Source organism: Cucurbita pepo, chromosome LG01 (assembly GCF_002806865.2).
Source record: "Cucurbita pepo subsp. pepo cultivar mu-cu-16 chromosome LG01, ASM280686v2, whole genome shotgun sequence".
Taxonomy (NCBI): Eukaryota; Viridiplantae; Streptophyta; class Magnoliopsida; order Cucurbitales; family Cucurbitaceae; genus Cucurbita; species Cucurbita pepo.
The window spans coordinates 5780993-5800196 of record NC_036638.1 but is presented as its reverse complement, the minus strand read 5'-3'; the positions used below and the strand labels follow the sequence as shown (position 1 = coordinate 5800196).

At 34.7% G+C, this 19204-nt stretch overlaps 3 protein-coding genes across 8 annotated transcripts in view; all 3 read left to right on the top strand.

The window, feature by feature from the left end:
• Positions 1–7577, top strand: part of LOC111801131 — an 8750-nt gene extending 1173 nt beyond the window's left edge. The window contains exons 3-14 of one of the 2 annotated variants that reach the window (XM_023685120.1): positions 1265–1342; positions 2973–3048; positions 3976–4040; positions 4369–4470; positions 4666–4755; positions 4827–4901; positions 5000–5032; positions 5406–5486; positions 5838–5900; positions 6028–6102; positions 6975–7031; positions 7112–7577. In XM_023685120.1, the coding sequence (XP_023540888.1) occupies positions 1265–1342; positions 2973–3048; positions 3976–4040; positions 4369–4470; positions 4666–4755; positions 4827–4901; positions 5000–5032; positions 5406–5486; positions 5838–5900; positions 6028–6102; positions 6975–7031; positions 7112–7303 (987 nt within the window). In that variant the 3' untranslated portion in view covers positions 7304–7577. The remainder of the gene's footprint in view (positions 1–1264; positions 1343–2972; positions 3049–3975; positions 4041–4368; positions 4471–4665; positions 4756–4826; positions 4902–4999; positions 5033–5405; positions 5487–5837; positions 5901–6027; positions 6103–6974; positions 7032–7111) is intronic. The other variant, XM_023685128.1, reaches the window with a different exon arrangement.
• Positions 7578–9273: 1696 nt separating this feature from the next.
• Positions 9274–12246, top strand: LOC111787814 (squamosa promoter-binding-like protein 16). Of its 5 annotated transcripts, XM_023667894.1 has the most exons (6): positions 9274–9743; positions 9844–9920; positions 10275–10336; positions 10474–10743; positions 10988–11253; positions 11413–12246. In XM_023667894.1, the coding sequence occupies exons 4-6, from the start codon at positions 10487–10489 to the stop codon at positions 11976–11978; spliced, it is 1089 nt and encodes a 362-aa protein (XP_023523662.1). In that variant the 5' UTR covers positions 9274–9743; positions 9844–9920; positions 10275–10336; positions 10474–10486; the 3' UTR covers positions 11979–12246. The 5 variants fall into 5 exon arrangements, with proteins under 5 accessions (XP_023523662.1, XP_023523656.1, XP_023523650.1 ...); XM_023667888.1 differs by lacking the exon at positions 9844–9920; XM_023667882.1 differs by having other exon boundaries at positions 9275–9743; positions 10275–10743; positions 11413–12213.
• Positions 12247–14478: 2232 nt separating this feature from the next.
• LOC111796273 (agamous-like MADS-box protein AGL9 homolog) lies at positions 14479–17443 on the top strand. Its single transcript, XM_023679032.1, has 8 exons — positions 14479–14884; positions 15683–15761; positions 15878–15945; positions 16026–16125; positions 16242–16283; positions 16386–16427; positions 16522–16658; positions 17116–17443. The coding sequence occupies exons 1-8, from the start codon at positions 14700–14702 to the stop codon at positions 17189–17191; spliced, it is 729 nt and encodes a 242-aa protein (XP_023534800.1). The 5' UTR covers positions 14479–14699; the 3' UTR covers positions 17192–17443.
• Positions 17444–19204: the final 1761 nt, after the last annotated feature.

Here is a 19204-nt window from a genome sequence, read left to right as displayed (position 1 = left end):
GGGGGGGGGGGGGGTGTTGGTGTTCTATGGATGCTGAAGCAGAGCAGATAATACAGAGAAAAAATAAACTAGAGGAAAACTGTAGAATCCTCTCCAGAACCTTAGAAACCGAACTAGTGCTTTATCCTCGAGTTAACAAATCTTTAACACATATTGTCGAAATCTGATAAATTTGATTTACATGCTCACCAAATATTTTACGAAGGCTGTACCTAAAGACGAACATAACTCATCCAGGGGCAAGGAAACCTTTTAAACTGAGACTTGGATGTGGAAATTCAATTGGAATTAGTATCTGGTTGAAACTTGGTTTCAAGACACTGACTGCTAGCTAGAGCTCTTTTTTTGCAAGCTCCTTGTGTTTCGTTTTTGGGAGATTGATTACTTTCCCTCTGTATAAATGTACATCTATTGAAATGCTTTCACGTATATCTATTCTCCTTTGGTAGAATGTGTTTTTTTTTTGCTCTGCATTAGTCTCATTTAGATTTGATAAATGCATTGGTATGTTGACCTTGAGTGAGGAATTAAGTTGCTGAAACTTGTATTAATGATTCAACTGCTACCCACTTCACTAGGTCTTTTTAGGGTCTTACATTTTTTTTATTTCTGTTATAGTGGTTGGTTGGTTGTAGATACCTCTTTGTAAACTTTCCAACTAATCAACAGCCAGTTTTCTAATATTGTACAACCAAAAAGACTGGACGTAAGTTTGGTCGATTTTTTGGATTTTTACTTTCAGTTATACTCGAACAAAATAATTTTACATGCCATTAAGAAATTGTTTTCAGCTCAAAACCATGCGTTATTATTTGTTATTGGCTTCCATTTTTGGACCAAAGTACATGACATGCTTTGTAATCAAAGTAAATGTTGAATCCAGTTATGGCTTATTGGAGGGTTATCGAGAACTATGTTGTTCTTGACTAGAGGTTGATTGAGAAATAATTTAAATTATTAGATTAACACAATCTAGCAGCTTAAATTTTAGGATCAATAATGATGGGATGGGGTTTTCCTCCTATTTATCTTGGTTAACTTAATGCTTGGAGATTGCATATTGATGTTTTTTTTTTGGTTCTTGACCTTTGTCTGCATTCTCTATGAAATCGACCTTCTTAAATTGCAGAAGTATTTTTTTGTTTTTTCATTGGTCCACATACCTCTTGTCCAGCCACTACACTTCTCCCTAACATTTCCTAATAGTTTGTCATTCCCGTCAATTTTTCGGTCTAATTTTCTTTTTTGCTGTTCCTATTTATAGATTGCTCTAAAGCGTATCCGCCGTGATGACTCTAGCACTTCAAAAAGCAAACCACGTAATGACTCTTTAATGGCTCAGGTGTGTTTATTGAACTGTCTATCTTGAACAAAATGATTTAATTGTTAATTTTTCTGAACAATTGCTACTAGCTATGGTAATCAATCAAGAAAAGGTTTCGACTGTTCTCTCTCTTATCTTATCATTAGCGCGATTTATATTAGGATTTGTAATTCGGATTTGACACTTGATGGCCCCAACATTCCCCTGCATCTCCTGTGACATGGCTATGTTATCTACTTGTCTTGAAATATTTCGGAGAGTGAAGACTATCCCTACAGACCAACACGGGTCCTTTCAAAGTGTTTTATTCTTACTCACATGCTTCTTAGAAAAATTCTTAGGAGGTCATTCAACATAGAATTGCTCCAAGCAAAGTACGCTTAACTTTGGAGGTCTTATGATTGAGCCACAGAGAAAGAAAGGTGCATTTTATTGATAATAAGTAATAACTTTCAATTTTTTTGAGTTTTTCTCAACTATCATATCTTTAGGATCGCTAGCACTGAAATGTGGTCTCGGTTTATTCATTTACCTTTCCTTTACTTGGACATCACTATCACCCACCCACTAGTCTTCCAAGAAACACACATTTGAGCCCTCCCCAATAAAGCATTTAACAAACAAGGAAAAAGACGAGAAGCCAAAAGTAATCACTTTCTATAGATTTTTATAAGGCCCTATGACACTCGAAAGGGTGCGGACCATAACTTTGCACCACAAAGTGTCGAGCTCCATGAAAAATTGCCACGACTATTTCTCTAGTAGAGCTTTGTTATGTAATCTCAAACTCACAAACCTTGGGTCACCCAATTCTACCGGCTTCACCACAACTTCCACTTAACCAAATGTGACCTGCCCCCCACATCCACCCCTTCCCACAAGAATTTCCTTATCACTCTTTCAATACTCTTGCACACATAGATTGGCATCTAAAGAGAGATAAGAAATAACTGGAAATTTCACTTATCACCATTTGGATGAGAGTGAGCCTTCCCCTTTTGAGAAAAAAGGTCTTTTCTCCCAAAAGACAACCATTTATGAATCTTATCCAACATCAGATTCCAAACATTTGTTTATACTTGGAAGGTTTTTATATTGACTGAAAAAGGCTTTAGCACAAAGACAAACCTACGGCAGTATGATAGATTCACTGTCATACCTCTTCACCCAAAGAGAATACAATAAATTTAAGGGAGGATGAGACGCTTCTATGTTGTTCTCTAAAGTTTTAGATGTCCATCTATGTGATTGGAAACTGGTTTGTTTGATTGGGGTGTCTCTAGTGGGAGAGTTACTTTCCTCAGTAGAGCCCGTTTAGGTTGTTGGTAACTCAACAACCAGAAGGCTACATTTGCGAGAAACCAAATGTTTACTTTTATTACTTTTTTGGTAGTTTTAAGGACAACTTTTTTGTTTTATGTAACTTCAATAGAAAGTCTTGAAATAAACTTACTTTATTTTGTGTTAATTTGCTGAAGAAGGCACGATTAAGATCCTCCTTCCTTTACAATAATTTTTGCTGTTGTAATTTGCCAACTTGAATACGTTTTTCCATTACAATTTCATTTGCAAGTCACCATATTATGTTCGTATTATTGTTTTTATTTGTAGAATGGCAGTTGGTTAATTGCAAGTAACACATTTATAGGTAAAAAGCTTACGTGAGGAACTGGAAATGTTAGCATCAAATCGTCAGATGACAATTGTGACTACTGGCGGGAGAGGTCTTGATGATATTTCTATCTTTTTTCTTTAGATAGATATTTATGAAGATGGCTTCTTTGTTCTTTCATCAAGTGATTTTTGTTCTCTTCAAATTTTTGTTTGAAGTTACTTTTTTGTAAATAATATACAAGGAACAATTGAATTCCAACTTTTCAAATTAGAAATTTCGCTTGAAGCATTTCTTTTTTGTTTAATTATAACATCAGTTTATGCGATCTATGCCAACTGGAATCCTTCTTTGGATACCTTGGGGTTGCCTCATCTCTCCTTTTGAAGAAGATTTCCTTTCTTTAAAAAAGAAAAAGGAAAAATTGTAGAAGGCTTATTTTGTACGTTGGGTTTGTATATACTTTTGTCCATTGAGAAGATTTTGGTTTTTTTTATCATCCTGTTTCATTTTGGGATGAGTGGCATTTGCTTCCTTCTCATTACTTGAAGAAAGTTTGAGGTTTCTATTAGAAAGTCTTCATTCTATTTCAATATGGCAAGAAAATACTAACCTAATTTGTACATGGTGATGGCATTCCGTTACTTCTCTCAGATTTGTTTTCCATGCTTCTAATTTAATGTAAGACATGTTTTCGGAAAATTTTAGCACGTTCATTGTTTATGTTATTTACTTTATTATGTAATTGCTGATGTGTCTATGTAATAAATAATAATGTTCATTTTTCTCAATAACTTTCATTACGAAATAATACTAATAATAATGAGCGGCCTTCTGTATATATTTAAACTATGTGGTTGTTTATAATGTTATATGAAATCTGACTTAAGTTTGATTGATGCCGATTCACAATGAGATTTTCGTGTCAGCAATTGCATTTTAATTGTTGTATTCTATATTTCTTCTCTTTTAAAGGTTCCTTGACTTTTCTTACCTTGATATATTATTATCTCTTAATCTTTGTATTTTTTGTACGCAGGGGGTAGGAAATATGGTGTAATCATTCTTGTAGTTGTAGTAGGATATGGTATCGTTTGGATGAAGGTAATTGTGTGATTCGTTTGGGGCAAATTGTGCTGTAATATTCTTATAAAAAATTTGTCCTATAATAACATGTCGTAATACTTCCCAACTCAAAAGTTTAAACTGGTATAATTGACCTTTTTAATACATTTATTTATAACACCAAGTCTGTCAATATTTTTGATAAGACAAACAATTGAAAATTTTAGTGGTAGTATGGACTAGCCTACGAGTTCATCTCTCTTGATTCTATGCCACAGCATTTGGACGTGCCATGTTGCAATTTCCAATTGTTTGCCTCTTTAGAACCTTCTGTCGTATATAAGACACACTACTCTTTTGTTTCCAGGGATGGAAACTTCCTGATATGATGTTTGCTACAAAGCGTAGTCTATCTGATGCCTGCAGTTCCGTTGCTAGGCAGCTCGAGAATGTTTACTCATCCATTGGGGTAATATCTTCTGTCTGAGTGTACTATTTGTCCATAACAGCATTTGGTAATTAATTTTTGAGCTTGCAAGATTTTTCGATCTCATTTAAATTATGAACTCAAATCATTGTATGTGGTCAGATTTTATTATAAGCATTTTGATGTTTTCCATTGAATCAATGTCTTTGTGACTTCTCCTGCTATGTGATTGTCCAGGCTACAAAACGGAATTTATCTTCAAAAATGGACCACGTTGACAAAAGTTTGGATGAATCTTTGGATTTCACTGCTGATACACAAGAACAGGTACTGTCTTTCTAAAGAGAGACGGATTGGAGATCATTGACTGAACTGTATATTTCTTTTTGGCCATAAAGGTTTCAGAACTTCGAGGTAGATCAGATACTTTTGGCAGGGATATTAAATCCGTTCATCATGCAGTCCAGACTTTGGTAACTGCTTCTCGATGATATAACTTTACCTTTTATTATTCCTTTGTAATTTATCTCAGAACTTTAAATTAATGACTGACCTGTTCTGTGTGCTCTAGGAAAATAAACTATGGAGTTTTGAAGAAAAGCAGGTGAACCTTTTTTTTTTTTTATATAGTTTTAATTAAATTTGCCATAACCCATCAACTTAAGCTTTTGGATTGATTGGTGACTTAAGATGGTATTAGTTTGACTTCAAACCTCCCTTTCCTATCCAATTAATATTGATTTGCACTTGTTGGGTCTTTTATAAGTTTTCAAGCCCACAAGTGAGGGACAGTGTTGGAGTGTTATTATAATTATATTTACTATAACCTGTCAGCTTAATGGGTGATTTAGCATTTTCATTACAATATTTCGTTTGATGTTTATATCGTTTTATTCAGTTTCCAGCACATATAAACCCCTAGACAATTGGTGGTGGTGTTTACTAATGATTGTTTTGGCCTTTGATTCTATGCTTAGGAACTAACGAATGAAGGTGTTAAGAGATTGTGTAATTATGCTTGGAACATGGAGAATCGCAGGACTGCAGAACGTACTCAGGCATGCATCAAAACCCTTGGTCTTTCTCTCTCTCTCTCTTCTTTTTAATAATTAATTTGGGGGAGGGGACCTTCTTACGTAGTTTCTTGCATTTCTTGTCAGACAAATAAAATTTTCACTGTAAAATTTGCAATAATCATGCACCTTTGAACCATGAAGATCAGATTAATGGAGCAAGACAAACAAACTTTAGAAAATAATTAACCTGATCTTTATGGTTCAGATCATGGACCATGGTTGGATCATTAGTCATTGCCCGGAAAATTTACACCTGCACCATTGATATCTGGAAATGTGAATCTTAGAATACATAGATTCACACACCTTTCCATATAACTGTGAATTTTGCAGGCAATTCCTTCTAGTTCCTCCAGGCAAGCGCCTGAACTCCCTCTAACAACTCCTTCACCAAAGGTAAATATGAGCATTTATCTATTTGATAATGCTTTCACAGAAACAATATCAGAATGGTGATAGATAGGCTTAGAGAGCACAACTTAATTGTTGCATTCTCTCACTATTTGCTTCTCTGTTTTATCAGCAGAATCGGTCGTTGCTGGTTGGTTTTTCACCAGATCCGTCGTCTCCTTCCGAGTACAATGCTTCTTCTAACCAGGTTAGTTAATTTTACCCTTGAATAGATGATGTTTTTGCATTTCTTTGAAAAAGAGAGAGAAAACGGCAAGATTTTGGAAATGAGTTAGTTCCATGGTGCATGGTGCATGGTGGTGCATGCCTAAGTCATTAAAGTCACAAGTCTCTGGATCCCCAAAAATTATAAGTATAGGAAATTTCCTACGAGAAGTGTGCGTAAGCTATATGGGTATTTTGAAAAAGGTTAAATTATCAAGGATTCCCCTGAACTAGGGGTTGGTTTCAATTATACCCTTTGAGTCTTTTAACAGTTGAAGTTTGTTCCAAAACAAACTCTGTAAGCTTTTGTCACGAAATTCGATAAAGTTTGTATCTATTTACGTAAACAAATCAAAATACTTAATGGAAAAAAAATAAAAAATAAAGACATCTGACACATCTAAACAAATCAATGCATGAATGTACGGACAAAAGCCTTTGAGGGTTTTTCTTTTTATTTTTTATTTATTTATAAAAAAAACCTTCTAACTTAAGGGTATTGTTTGTAATAGTGAGAGAATGCAACTATTAAGGATATTGTTTATAATAGTGAGAGAATGCAACAATTAAGGGTATTGTTTATAATAGTGAGAGAACGCACCAAAGATGAAATTTGTTCAAACTTTGGGGTTATAATTGAAACCAACCCCATAGTTTAAGGGTATTATTTATAATTTAACCTTAAAAAAATTACACCAATTTTCTTTTGTGCAAATTTGTGATAGCTTTTACGTGCTTCTAATTTGAATTGCTCAAGCGTTTCCTCATGATTTATTGAACAGAGAAGTACACTATTGAGCTTGGCTTATGTCATAACTTACCAAAACAGTCACTTACGCTATGATTCAATCTCAGGTTCAACCTCAACGGCGATCCCCCCAAAATAATGTCTCAGACCCCGGCTTGATGATGGTTGAATATATTCTGAATTTGTTTCAATGCACCAATACAATCATCTGTACAATTCTAACATTTATTGGTATGCTTGGCAGTTAGAAGGAACTACCAATTTGAACGCGCCGTCAAGCATCAGCCTCGATACAATGTCAAATGGAACTGGTACATCCAATTCCACCAAAAGCGAGGCCGGGACTTCCGGTCTTTCTGGACTTGGCTTTCTCACCAGGACGAGAAGTGCAATGACTGCAGTATTCCGGCAGTCTCGCCCAAGTGTTCAATCTTGAGGAACCCTTATTTTTGTAGAATTATCTATCGACACTACCGGCCGCCGGTACTCTGAGGACTTGTTATATAGCTAAAGCTGGCAGTGCCCAACCCAGATGAAGAAGATATCGTATAGTTTCTGGTGGGTACGGAATTTTGTAGTTATTATCATAAAGCTCCTTTTCTTATTCTTCTTTGTTCTAGGTATCAGTGTGGTTATTCTATTTTTTTTGTTACGATAATAAGCTGTTATAAATATGTTATTGATGAATTCTGAAACTTTTTTTTTTTCTTTTTTTGTGGGGTTCTTCGCTTGATCTTAGTTTTTTGATCCTTAGAATTTTGATTTTCATCCTTCGGCCTTTTACCCTCAATTTCTTGACCCGTCAAGATATTTTGAACCAGAACAATGAACAAGATCTATACAACTGGGTTCTTATGGGATTTGGAACCACAACATGACATTTTCATTATCTACCAATTCATATTATGCCCTTTCTACTTGAACATGCTATATTAGACAATTCTCGGAACAATCGTTAGAAACCCATTTGATAAGAATTTTATCTATTAGTTCTTATGATCTTTAATATATAAATGTTTTTTTATAAACTAACTTTTTATTTGTTTTTGCTTCACATATATTATTGAAATATCAAGTTCACACCGTAGAAGAGAAGGGATGATAGATAATATGGAGAGATGTTTCACGGTACAAGTGACCACAAAGAGAGGTAACATACTATTCCTCATAATATAATAGAGGTGCGTATACCAACAACCATGGTTTTCAATCTCGACCTTAAGTAAGTGTATGAAAGAAAAAAAAGAAAAGAAAAGAAAAGGAAAAAGAAGAGAATCGGAGGAAGTGAGATTTGACAAATGAAGAGTGAGGGAGAGAACAGTGTGCATTAAGTTTGGTACAGTAAAGGGATGCGGTGTTTGTGGAATGGCATATTATGTGCGTAATCATGAAGCATAGCGTTTATAATTGACCCAAAATGTTTGGGAATGCCATTTGTTTGTAGAAAGCACCTCACAAATACTTATCCATTAAAGAGAAAAAAGAACATTTAATGAAAAAAGTTTGTGAAGTCATCCTTTTTCATAAACCGGGTGAAGCTTAGGAGTGGTGGGATCCACCATCCCTTTTGGTTTCTTCTCCCCCATTCATTCATTCATTCACCCTCTTTATCAAATTATGGCCTTTTAAGTTTCCCTCTTTGTATTAACTTCTTATGATGACAGCTTCAAAAGTTGTTCATACTTTTTTTAGTAACTTGATAACTATTTTTACTTCCTTTTTACGTTATCTTTCTTTTTTCTTTTTAATGTTTGCAAAGTTCCACCACATCTTCTTTTTTTCTTACACGAAAAATATTTTTTTATAATTAAAATAAAAAAAAAAAAAAATCTCTACTGAAGATTATATTAAAGATTTTTAAACTATAGTATATTAAAATGGTATTTAATAATAATGATAAAATAAAATGGCGGTAGGGAAATTTGGAAGTTCAGATTATAAGAAACAATTTGGTGTCCACATTTTTCCTTTTTTCTCATATACACAATAAAAACGTGTGGTTAAGCTTTTGTGTCCATTTTGCAATTAGGGCTACCAACCATTATTTATTTATTTATTTATTATTATTTTTTAAAATCCAGTTGTATCAATTCCTCAATCTCAACAACAAATATCTACCAGAGTTAAGGAGCAGAGAGAGGTAGGTTTGTCTTAAATCATATATATATATATATATATATATATATATATTGCCAACATAAGCCATGAAAGTCATCTCAAAAAATAAAATAAAATAAAAAATAATTAATTAATTGAAGGAATGAAAAAAAATAATGTTATAAAAATTGATTGAATAGATAGGAAGAAGGAAGTCACATGGGTCCCTCCCTTTTCCAAATCCCACCATTCCATTCGGTCGCTCTCTCTCTCTCTCTCTCCCATCATTCCTCCTCCTAAGCCTCAGCTCCTAAAACCGAACACACTCTGTCCCTTTCTTTGCCACTCGTTTCTGTGTGTTTCTTTTTTCTTTTCTATTATTTTTCTTCTTTTCTCAAACATTTTTTCCGTCTCTCCCACCTCAATGCCTTGGAGTTGGGCCTGAAGAGGAAAGCTGAAGGCTTCCAAAATTCCCATTTCCCATTTCCCATTTCCCCACTATCCCTTTCTTCTCCTTTCCCTTTATCATCCATCATCCAAGTACATTATCCACTCTTCCCAATTTTGCATTCCAATTTATCTTTTGCTTCTTTTCTACCATTCTTCTAACACCTTCTACAGATTCAGCCTCCCTGCCCATGTCGATACCCGATTTTCTTTTGGTCTTAGCCGCCATTTCTCATTCTTCACTTCCTTCATCTCTTCCTATTTTCTCTCCTCTTTAAGCTTTCTCGGATTCCCCAGATGAAGATGCAGCTTGACTTGTGAATTTCTACCAGGTACCCATCATTTTAAACTTCCAATCCGTTCCTATTTTTTGTTTGCTTTTATACGAAAATTCAATTTATGGGTATTGCAACCTTCACTTGTGGAGACCAGAAATTGAGATTACTTTATCATTTCATGGGGTGAAAAAAGTGATGATGCTGCACAACTGGGTTTCAGTTGTTTGTCAGGTAGACACTTATATGTTTGCTGTAGTGGACGATTTTGATCTTGATGATAGTGAGCTACTTTTTCCGAAATTTGACAATAGATCTTAAAGGAAAGTGAATGAAGTGGATATTTCCTGTAGATAGCCAATATTCCTCGTGTTTTGGAACTTAAAATTTTATCTAGTTCAGGAAACTTTGGGAGTGCTGATTGTATTACTTGTGTGCAGTGATTTTGAAGGGAAGTACTATAACGCTTTGCTTGTTTGTATTGTATTTGCTTATGCCTTAAATTGCATCTTCTTATCCCTGCTGAACTCGTTCTGTTCATCGTTCCTGGTCTGGTTCCTTTCTATTCTGATCTAATCTTATTAGCAGTGCTCTGAAGAGTGTATAGCTGAACTGGGAAGGATCCTGATCTGAGAAATTTTCTGTTGGAAGTAAGTTAAAGCACCTTGAGAATCAGTCTTGTCTGCATTTTTTTTTTTATAAAAAAACGTTCTGCGAATCGCTACCATAGAAGGAAACTGAGAGTGTGTTGGAGTAGAGGAAGTTGCTTGATGTATTTGAGACTCAGGGGCATTGGTAATATGGGCGATGGTTCTATGGATGACATGAAAGGAACTAGAGTTTCTTTGATCGAGTCATCGGCTTCGAGATTAATGAAGAGGTCACGTGCCCCTGGAAGCGGTCCCCAAGTCCCTTCCTGTATGGTTGATGGTTGTAGCTCAGACCTTAGCAAATGCAGGGACTATCATCGCCGCCATAAAGTATGTGAGCTCCATTCTAAAACACCAAAAGTAACCATTTGCGGTCAGGAACAACGATTCTGTCAGCAGTGTAGCAGGTGAGTTTAAATGTTTAGAACATCAATATCTGCAATTTGGTTCATTAATTCTGCCTTGGGTTAATTTTCATGATTTTCTTGTCGGATTGAAATAATTTGAGTTAGGCATATAGGATATCTTAAACTTGTTGCTTTTCATCTTGTACTTGGAAACTTATCCATATTTTTCATGGATAGGATATACTTGGAAACATTCCCTCATGGATATATTTTAAAATGTGCTAATGTTTTTGCCTTTTACCAGATGGTTGAATCAGTGTTGGATGCAAATATTTGTGAGATACTTACATTTTGTGTTTCTTTTACTTCTTATCTTTGTATGGTTGGTTCCCTTCTTGGCATTCGTTTCAGTTCCCTTAACATGTGCTTGTAGATTCCATTCTTTGGTGGAGTTTGATGATCGAAAACGAAGCTGTAGGAAGCGTCTCGATGGGCACAACCGACGTCGAAGAAAGCCTCAACCAGCGACTATGACACTAAATGCAGGAAGATTTCTCTATGGCAACCAAGGTTTGTATTATTATTAGTTTAGGCTTGGTTTCCCTGGTCCGATCCAATTGAATTCTCTTCCATGCTTCCAAGAATTCCATGACTGTTCCCAATGTTTACATTGTTGTTTCGTTGTCGAATGATGAACCAGTGCGAAGTACATACGACTTGTTTGTGCAGGTCCAAGATTCTTACCATTTGGTAATCAATTACTGTCTGCCAGCAATGATGTGAGCTCTTCTTGGATTGGAATGATCAAACCCGAGAGCAATGCCCCTCTTTGCAGCGGCAACTCACAGTTTGACTTTGGTGACAGAAGAAAAAGTATGTTGCTGCCTGGATCATTGGCTTGTGATTACAAAGAAAAACAATTAGCAATCTCTTGCATCCCTATAGGATTGCTTCCCAAATCATCCGATGCTCACCCATTTCTCGACGTTGAATCCAGCAACGGAGAGAATGTTCAGAAAGTGTTCGGAAACGGATCAGATCAGTTCTTCAACTCTGACTGTGCTCTCTCTCTTCTGTCAACACCAGTTGAGCCCGGGGAGATTAATCTAAGCTCCATGAGCCAATCCAACCTCATCACCCCAGCCCATTTCATCCACAGTGACGGTCTTGGCTTGGAGAGTGACCCTGTTAATTCTGGTATGGTCTCGGACGGTAGCAGCCATGGCAACATACGGTGCTACCCGACGTTCCAGGATGGTCTTGCTGGATCATCTGTAGATTTATTCAGGTATTGAAACATGAAAGTTGGGTCATTCTTGTAGGTTCTGAGATAGATTTATGTAATATGCCTATTCTCTTCAGGATTTAACTCAGCCACTGTTAACCTTCCAATCTCTGCTTGCTTCTTTTGTTCTGTGAGTTTTAAGGAATGCTGTTGTGTTGTGTGTGAAATGTCTGTTTCGATGTTTTTACTTTGTTCAGACTTGAGATTTGGAATATTAATTTTGTGCCTCTTTTCAGTTCCTCTTCTCTTGGAATAGTCAAAATAGTTGATTTTGGTTATGGATCATATGATGTTGACTAAAATTTATATATAATAGTTGCTTTGGTGATTGCTTGAAAAGATTTTGTATTTGACATCTTCTCTCCTATAATGAAAAAACAGAAGGCTTTCATCTTCACCAAATACGAGAGTGGGTAGGTTCACATTTCATTCCATACATAATTATAGGGAAAAAATCCAGACAATGCATATTATCAAATGGCCCACTATGATTGATGACAAAGTGTAAAGGCTCCGAAGTGGGGTCTGCGACTCGAATTCAATATGCCTAAGATAAGCCTGTTCCATATTATTTCCCTCTATCTCTCTTCATTCTTAAAGCTTGAACTCAATAATTCCCATTCCTACTTCCTATTTTTATGTTGATGTTGATGTTTGTTCCGAACATTTTGTATGCATGAAAACTTATCATAATTACTCATAGGAATTGTATTTTACGTTAAGTTTTTACAGTGTCTATATACATATCTAATTCAACAAGAGGTTACTTATTCGGTATTCTTAATATTTATTCTTAAAAAAAAAAAATTATTTTAGATAGAGACAAGAATAAATAAGGGTAAGACGAAGAAGGTGGTTGGCTTGTCATGAGTCTAGCATATTTAAGAATATTTGCCTTGCTTCCTTACGTTTATGAGTTTCTAGTATTTGAGGACTAGATTGTTTTTATGCAACTTTACTTGTTTTCTAAACAAATCTTTCTCTTTTTAAAATTAAGAAAATCTTGTAGGAGGAAAATTAGATTATTACAATTTAGCATTGGAGACTAACTTGAAGGGTTAGGTAAAGAACATACCAGTATCATAAAATTGATTTGATATATTGTATAAAAATGAGAAATGGAAAATTTTAAAAACCTACAAGTTATAAGATTTAACCATTTATAGATGAAGTAGATGTGGAGGGGTTGGGCAATGGGCACTATACATACACCACATTCATAGGTGCAGCTGCCGAAGTACTATGAGTTTGGACCACCTCACAGGGGTGCGTTAAAAAGACATTGCTTTCATTCACCATCTGCCATCTCACCTGCACTTCATGTCTTATTTATTGGTCCCCAAACCCTATGCCTCCAAAACCTAAATTCTCATTAATGTTCTCTTCTTTCTTTTTTTTCTTTTTCTTTTTTTTTTTCTTTTTTAATTTTAANAAAAAAAAAAAAAGTACACAAAATTAAAATAGTGAGTGATTAATAATTGTTTGATATAAAGTTCGTTAAATGGAGTTGAAAATTAAATTGTAAGTACCAAATTTGAGGTAGGGGGCTAAATTAGAATGGAAGTACTATAAGGTCCCGATATACCCTTACTTAAAACAATCAAAAGACATTAATATTTTCCTCATGTGTTAACCCTAGTAGCAACCCTATTAAACTCCTTAAGAGAGGGAGAAAAAAATAATAATGATGGCATTGAATTTTGGTTTAAGATCTTAGAGCTACTCTCAATCCAAAATACCCACCTCCTCAAATTAAGGACATTAGCTTCTTAATTTAACTTAATTTACATTTTAAGAATATTTATTAAAAAAATTTAGAAATAGATTGTTAGAATTGAAGTTCCCCGCGAGCAAGGAGGTTATAAAAATTTAGTTTAATCGTGAAAATTGGAATTCATGGATAAGGGAAGTTTTATTTAGTTTAGTTCCATGTTAACCAAAGCATTCCTAAAGTAACATAAATTCAATATGTTTGTAATTAGATTCTCCATTTTAGAGCATACAAAGTTTGGGAAGTGAAAAGAGGGAGGAAGAACATGTGTTTGTATTTGGAGGAGAATGTTTGGAGGAGAATGTTTGGAGGAGAATGTTGGAGTTTGTAAGTTTGTGTGCTTACACTTACCAATTTAATTTCATGTCTCTCTCGCTAATCTAAAATTTGGTAAACACAGGTAGCAATACCCTTTAAACTAGGAAACCCCCGTTTGAAGGTGTTTTAGCATAGGAGTAGAGGAGAAGGGTAGTTTGGTAAACTTGAAATGCATTGTTTTTGTTTTTGTTTCATGTTGTTAAGGTTAGGTCACATGATTAACCGGGGGTTGGGATATGGTGAGACGGGTAACAGCCTTCGCCCACTTCAAAGCTCGACACGTGTCATTTTGATTCATTTTCCTCATTTCTCACTCTCCTGTCCCCTCTCATCTCTAATCAACACCGTCCAATCAATCTAGAAATTTGTATTTTTGAAAGGAACGAGTGTTTTTGAGGGAATGAGGTGTAACCCTAGATGAGAGGGGATGAGAGGAGATGAGAGGAGATGAGATGAGAGCATAAAAGAAGGAAAAGAAAAGAAAGAAAGAAAAAAAAGGATGGGGGGGTTTTGTGTTGTTAGTTTAGTTTGTGGGAGAGAGAGAGAGAGAGGAGGTCGGAGAAAGCTGTGAAGAATATAAATAGAAAGGCACATAGGATAGGTTAAGCAAGTAAAGAGGAAAGAAGGAGAGGAAAAACAAAGATGGGAAGAGGGAGAGTAGAGCTGAAGAGAATAGAAAACAAGATCAATAGGCAAGTCACCTTCGCTAAACGGAGAAATGGGGTTTTGAAGAAAGCTTATGAGCTCTCCGTTCTGTGCGATGCCGAAGTTGCTCTCATCATCTTCTCCAATAGAGGAAAGCTCTACGAGTTTTGCAGTAGTTCAAGGTATGTCATCACTTTTAACAAACTTAACTTCAATCATTCTACTTTGTTTTGTTTTTTTTTTTTTTAAAGCAGTTTCAACCCAACCATTCCCTCAGATCTGCTCCTTCTCTTCTGTTTCTAAATTTTTGGTATCCCATTTTCCCCCATACTTTCCCTTTTCCTTTTTTTCTCTTTCTCCTCTTTCTTTTTAACCCTTTTCATGCTAACTTCTTTTCTTTTTCCTTTTCAAAATTTAAATTTAAATTAAATTAGGGTTTTCTTCTCAACCCCTTTTCTTTGCTTCTCCTTCTTTCTTTCTCTATGGGGCGATGGATGGATCAATTTAAAGCTCAACCTCACGCTTTCTTATACTTTGCATTTCTCAAATTAGGGTTCTTCTTTTTTTCTCCCACTAATTTAGAGTTTGGTTTCTTTCTTTTTCTCCCTTTATGGGATTTTTGTTTTTTTTTTTTTTTTTTNTTTTTTTTTTTTTTTGCCTCCCATTGTATTTGTGAACCCAAACGAGAGTTAATTATAACTAGGTTTACTTTTTTCTTCTTTTTTTTTGGGAAAAAAAATTAGAATCTTATGTATATGTCAGAACCCAGAAATGGATTTATGCAATTAACCATCTTTGTTTTTTGTATTTTGAAGCTCACAAATGGTTTTCACCTTTACTCACACAAACATCCTTCATTATATGTAATTTATTTGTTCTAATAACTACTCATGTTTGTAAGGTTAGATTATAGAAAATGCCTCTAAAAGTTGAATTAATTGTTTTTAGTTTATATTATTATTATTACGTGTGAAATCCAGCATGCTGAAAACATTAGAGAGATACCAGAAATGCAACTATGGAGCACCAGAGGCGAATGTGTCCACAAGAGAGGCCTTGGTAATCACTCTTACTTTTCAGTTATCCATTTTCATTTAATTATTTTATGTTTTCAATTTCTAATTTGAAAAATGTGTCCGAAAATGAAAATGAGTATATGGATGGGTTAAATATAGGAAGTGAGCAGCCAGCAGGAGTATTTGAAGCTTAAAGCTCGCTACGAAGCTCTGCAACGATCCCAAAGGCAATATAATAACCCCACCCTTTTATAGTCCTTTTACTTTCCATCTTTACTCATACGTAAATGGTAATTGAATTAAGCAGGAACCTTTTGGGAGAAGACCTTGGCCCATTGAGTAGCAAAGAACTTGAATCCCTTGAAAGGCAACTTGATATGTCACTCAAGCACATAAGGTCAACAAGGGTAATTCTTCTTCAAACTTCAACTTCAAACCTTTTTTTTTTTTTTTTTTNTTTTTTTTTTTTTTTTTTTTTTTTTTTTTTTTTTTTTTTTACAATTCCTTTTCAATCCTTTTTCAGACTCAGTACATGTTAGATCAACTCACCGATCTTCAACGTAAGGTATTTCTATTCTATTTCCATCCTTCAACTTTCCTTATTCTTTCATGTTTCTTAACCAATTTAAATTAACCATCTTTTGTTTGTTTCAACTTTCACTTTCAGGAGCATCTTCTTAACGACGCAAACAGGACTCTGAAACAAAGGGTATATCTTTTTAAATTAAAAAAAAAAAAGAAAAAAAGAAAAAAAAGGAAAATGTTGGTGGTTTTGTAATTGGTGTTTAAGTTTTGGATTGCAGTTAGTAGAAGGGTATCAAGTAAATGCTCTCCAATTGAACCAAAGTGGTGATGATATGATGTATGGAAGACACCAAGCTCACCCTCCACCCGATGCCTTCTTCCATCTTTTAGATGCCGAACCCACCTTACAAATTGGGTAAATATTCTTCTATTCTGTCCACAATCTTTCATCCTATATTTCCTTTTCCATTCTTTTTATTTATTTATTAACTCAATTATGTATGTTTGAGAACTCAACATTTCCTTCCTACCTACATCACATATTTATGTACAATACTCTTGTTTCTTCTACTTTGTGTTTCTTCTACTTTGTGTTTCTTCTACTTTGTGTTTCTTCTACTTTGTGTTTCTTCTACTTTGTGTTTCTTCTACTTTGTGTTTCTTCTACTTCGTGTTTCTTCTACTTTGTGTTTCTTCTACTTCGTGTTTCTTCTACTTTGTGTTTCACAACTCTAAACTTAAGCTTATGTACTCTATATTTCAATTTCTAAACTAATTAGTTTCATGAGATTCAAGATTTGAAAGATTAAGCTGCAAAGCACAAGGGCAAGAATCATTAAATTGATATATAAAATGCTTAATTTGCTTTGCAGGTATCACCCAGATCCGCTAACAGTGGTCACCGCTGGGCCAAGCATGAATAATTTCCTCCCAGGGTGGTTGCCTTGAGAAACAAAAAGATGGGAGTTCTTCCATTCAAAAAATTATTTAAAAAAAAGGGGAAAAAAAAAACATTTTTCAATGCTTGAAACTTATATATCTAATTAATATAAACTCTGCACTTTAGTCTTTGTAAGCCAATTGTGTGTATGTTATGCCACATTCCTTTCTCTTACACCTCAAGACTCTGCTTTTCGAATGTAATTTCATTGTTTTCTTGTTTGTCATAAAGTTGTAAGTTTGTGTGTATTTTGATTCTCACATGCTAAAATCTTTCCAACTCTAATTCTAATTCTAGTTCAGTTCCAATAACATCATTTAGTTTGTGTAGCATGCATTTTAAAGAAAATATTACAATTGAATACTTACTTAAAGGTGTCATTCATATTAATTCATATTAATTGGGATGATGTTGCCTCACTTGGTATCTAATCTTCTCTTACTCAAACACAAATTATTACGAACACACAGTTAGAGAGACGTTGACATGGTTAAATCTAAGGTATGTGTTTAATACCAATTTTTAAGAACTAGTCCTCCACCATCGTTTAGTATGGTATGTAAGATTTAAAAGCTAAGCAACACAATATTTAAAGGATGAAAACAAAAAAAAAAACATTTACTAAACGAAAGTAATGTTTAAAAATTTATTACAAAATTGGGGACAAAATGCAGAAACAAAACCATCAAACAACCCCAAAATATACAAAGGGCTGACACTCTAAGACAACACTCTATAATTGTGCAGCTACTGAACCCACTCCACCTCCACTAGTGAATCAACGGTCATCTGAAAAAAGAAAGACAATATACTTGGTAAAGTAGATTTAATCTACTTGTACTACGTTCTTTTCCGTAACTATTTGAGTTTGTAGGAGGATAAGTTGTTAAAGCAATTTCCATGCAGGTCACAAACCCAATCAAGTTGTGTGATTATATTATTATATTATCAATATTACTATATTATTATGTAAGGGAGCGTCCGTCCATTCATTAGCGGGCAGCTTTACCTATTACCTGATTAACGCTGGCGTGTCCGTAAAAAAAGATAGGTTGAAGAAGCGGTCAAGCATTGGGTCCGTTTTGGTTCGCGCAGTCGTTAGATTCAGCCAACCTAGACTTCGATCCAACGCAACCAAAATCTTCTGCCCAAGTACACACCGCCCAGCCCAACACCTAAGTAGCCCATAACCCAGAAGCCTACGAACCTAGTCTAGATCTGTTCGGCCCACGACCCAGCCAAGGAACCTAGTTTAGGCTTTTTCCACCCACAAGAACTCGTGTGTTATCCACTTCTTAATGTTTATTTATTGAATTGATTAGATTAAGTTGTAAGAGTCATATTCTATTAAGACCGTGAGTTTATGAATCTGATGACACAAATGTAGATAAACTTTGAATTAATTAGCATGTATAAGAATTAGGTCTTGGTAGAATTAATAAGAAGGGAGGTTCGGATGACACAAATATAAAGAGGGATGAACACATACAAAGAAAAAAGAGAGAAATAGAAAGAAGCAATGCAAGTGTTAGGATATAGAACAAAACAAAGAAGAGAGAAGAAGTAGAAGTAGAAGTAGGGGAGAGTGTAATTTTAATTTTTTTTTTTTTTTTAATTTTTTTTTTTTAGTAGCTTAAAGGTATTAATGAAAGCTATATTATATAATTTAACATATATATATATATATATATATATATATATATATATATATATATTTACACATAAAGTACGAAAAGAGTTGATTTTATTATACCAAATGTAATTACCATCTCTTCCGTCTTGGGTGTTGCTCCCCGCACGAAGTGACACGTAAACTAGAAAAAGAAGCCACGGACGGGTCCTTGGGATTACGACTTTCCATTTTTTGGCACTTCAATTTTCACCCAAAAGTAAAAAGGATTAAAAAAAAACTACAACAAAACGCCTCCAAAATATGCGGTATATATTGAGTCGTACAATATACTATTTATTTTTTATTTATTTAATTTTTAAAAAGGCGCACAATGCGTGAGGGCTTCGCA

Excerpts from the sequence above, each read along its gene's own strand:
- LOC111796273 (XM_023679032.1), top strand. The coding sequence starts at position 14,700 with ATGGGAAGAGGGAGAGTAGAGCTGAAGAGAATAGAAAACAAGATCAAT. Across the intron at positions 15,946-16,025 it reads GCTCTGCAACGATCCCAAAG|GAACCTTTTGGGAGAAGACC; the intron begins GCAATATAATAA and ends TGAATTAAGCAG. Across the intron at positions 16,126-16,241 it reads AGCACATAAGGTCAACAAGG|ACTCAGTACATGTTAGATCA; the intron begins GTAATTCTTCTT and ends ATCCTTTTTCAG.
- LOC111787814 (XM_023667874.1), top strand. The coding sequence starts at position 10,457 with ATGTATTTGAGACTCAGGGGCATTGGTAATATGGGCGATGGTTCTATG. Across the intron at positions 10,744-10,987 it reads TTCTGTCAGCAGTGTAGCAG|ATGGTTGAATCAGTGTTGGA; the intron begins GTGAGTTTAAAT and ends GCCTTTTACCAG. Across the intron at positions 11,254-11,412 it reads ATTTCTCTATGGCAACCAAG|GTCCAAGATTCTTACCATTT; the intron begins GTTTGTATTATT and ends TTGTTTGTGCAG.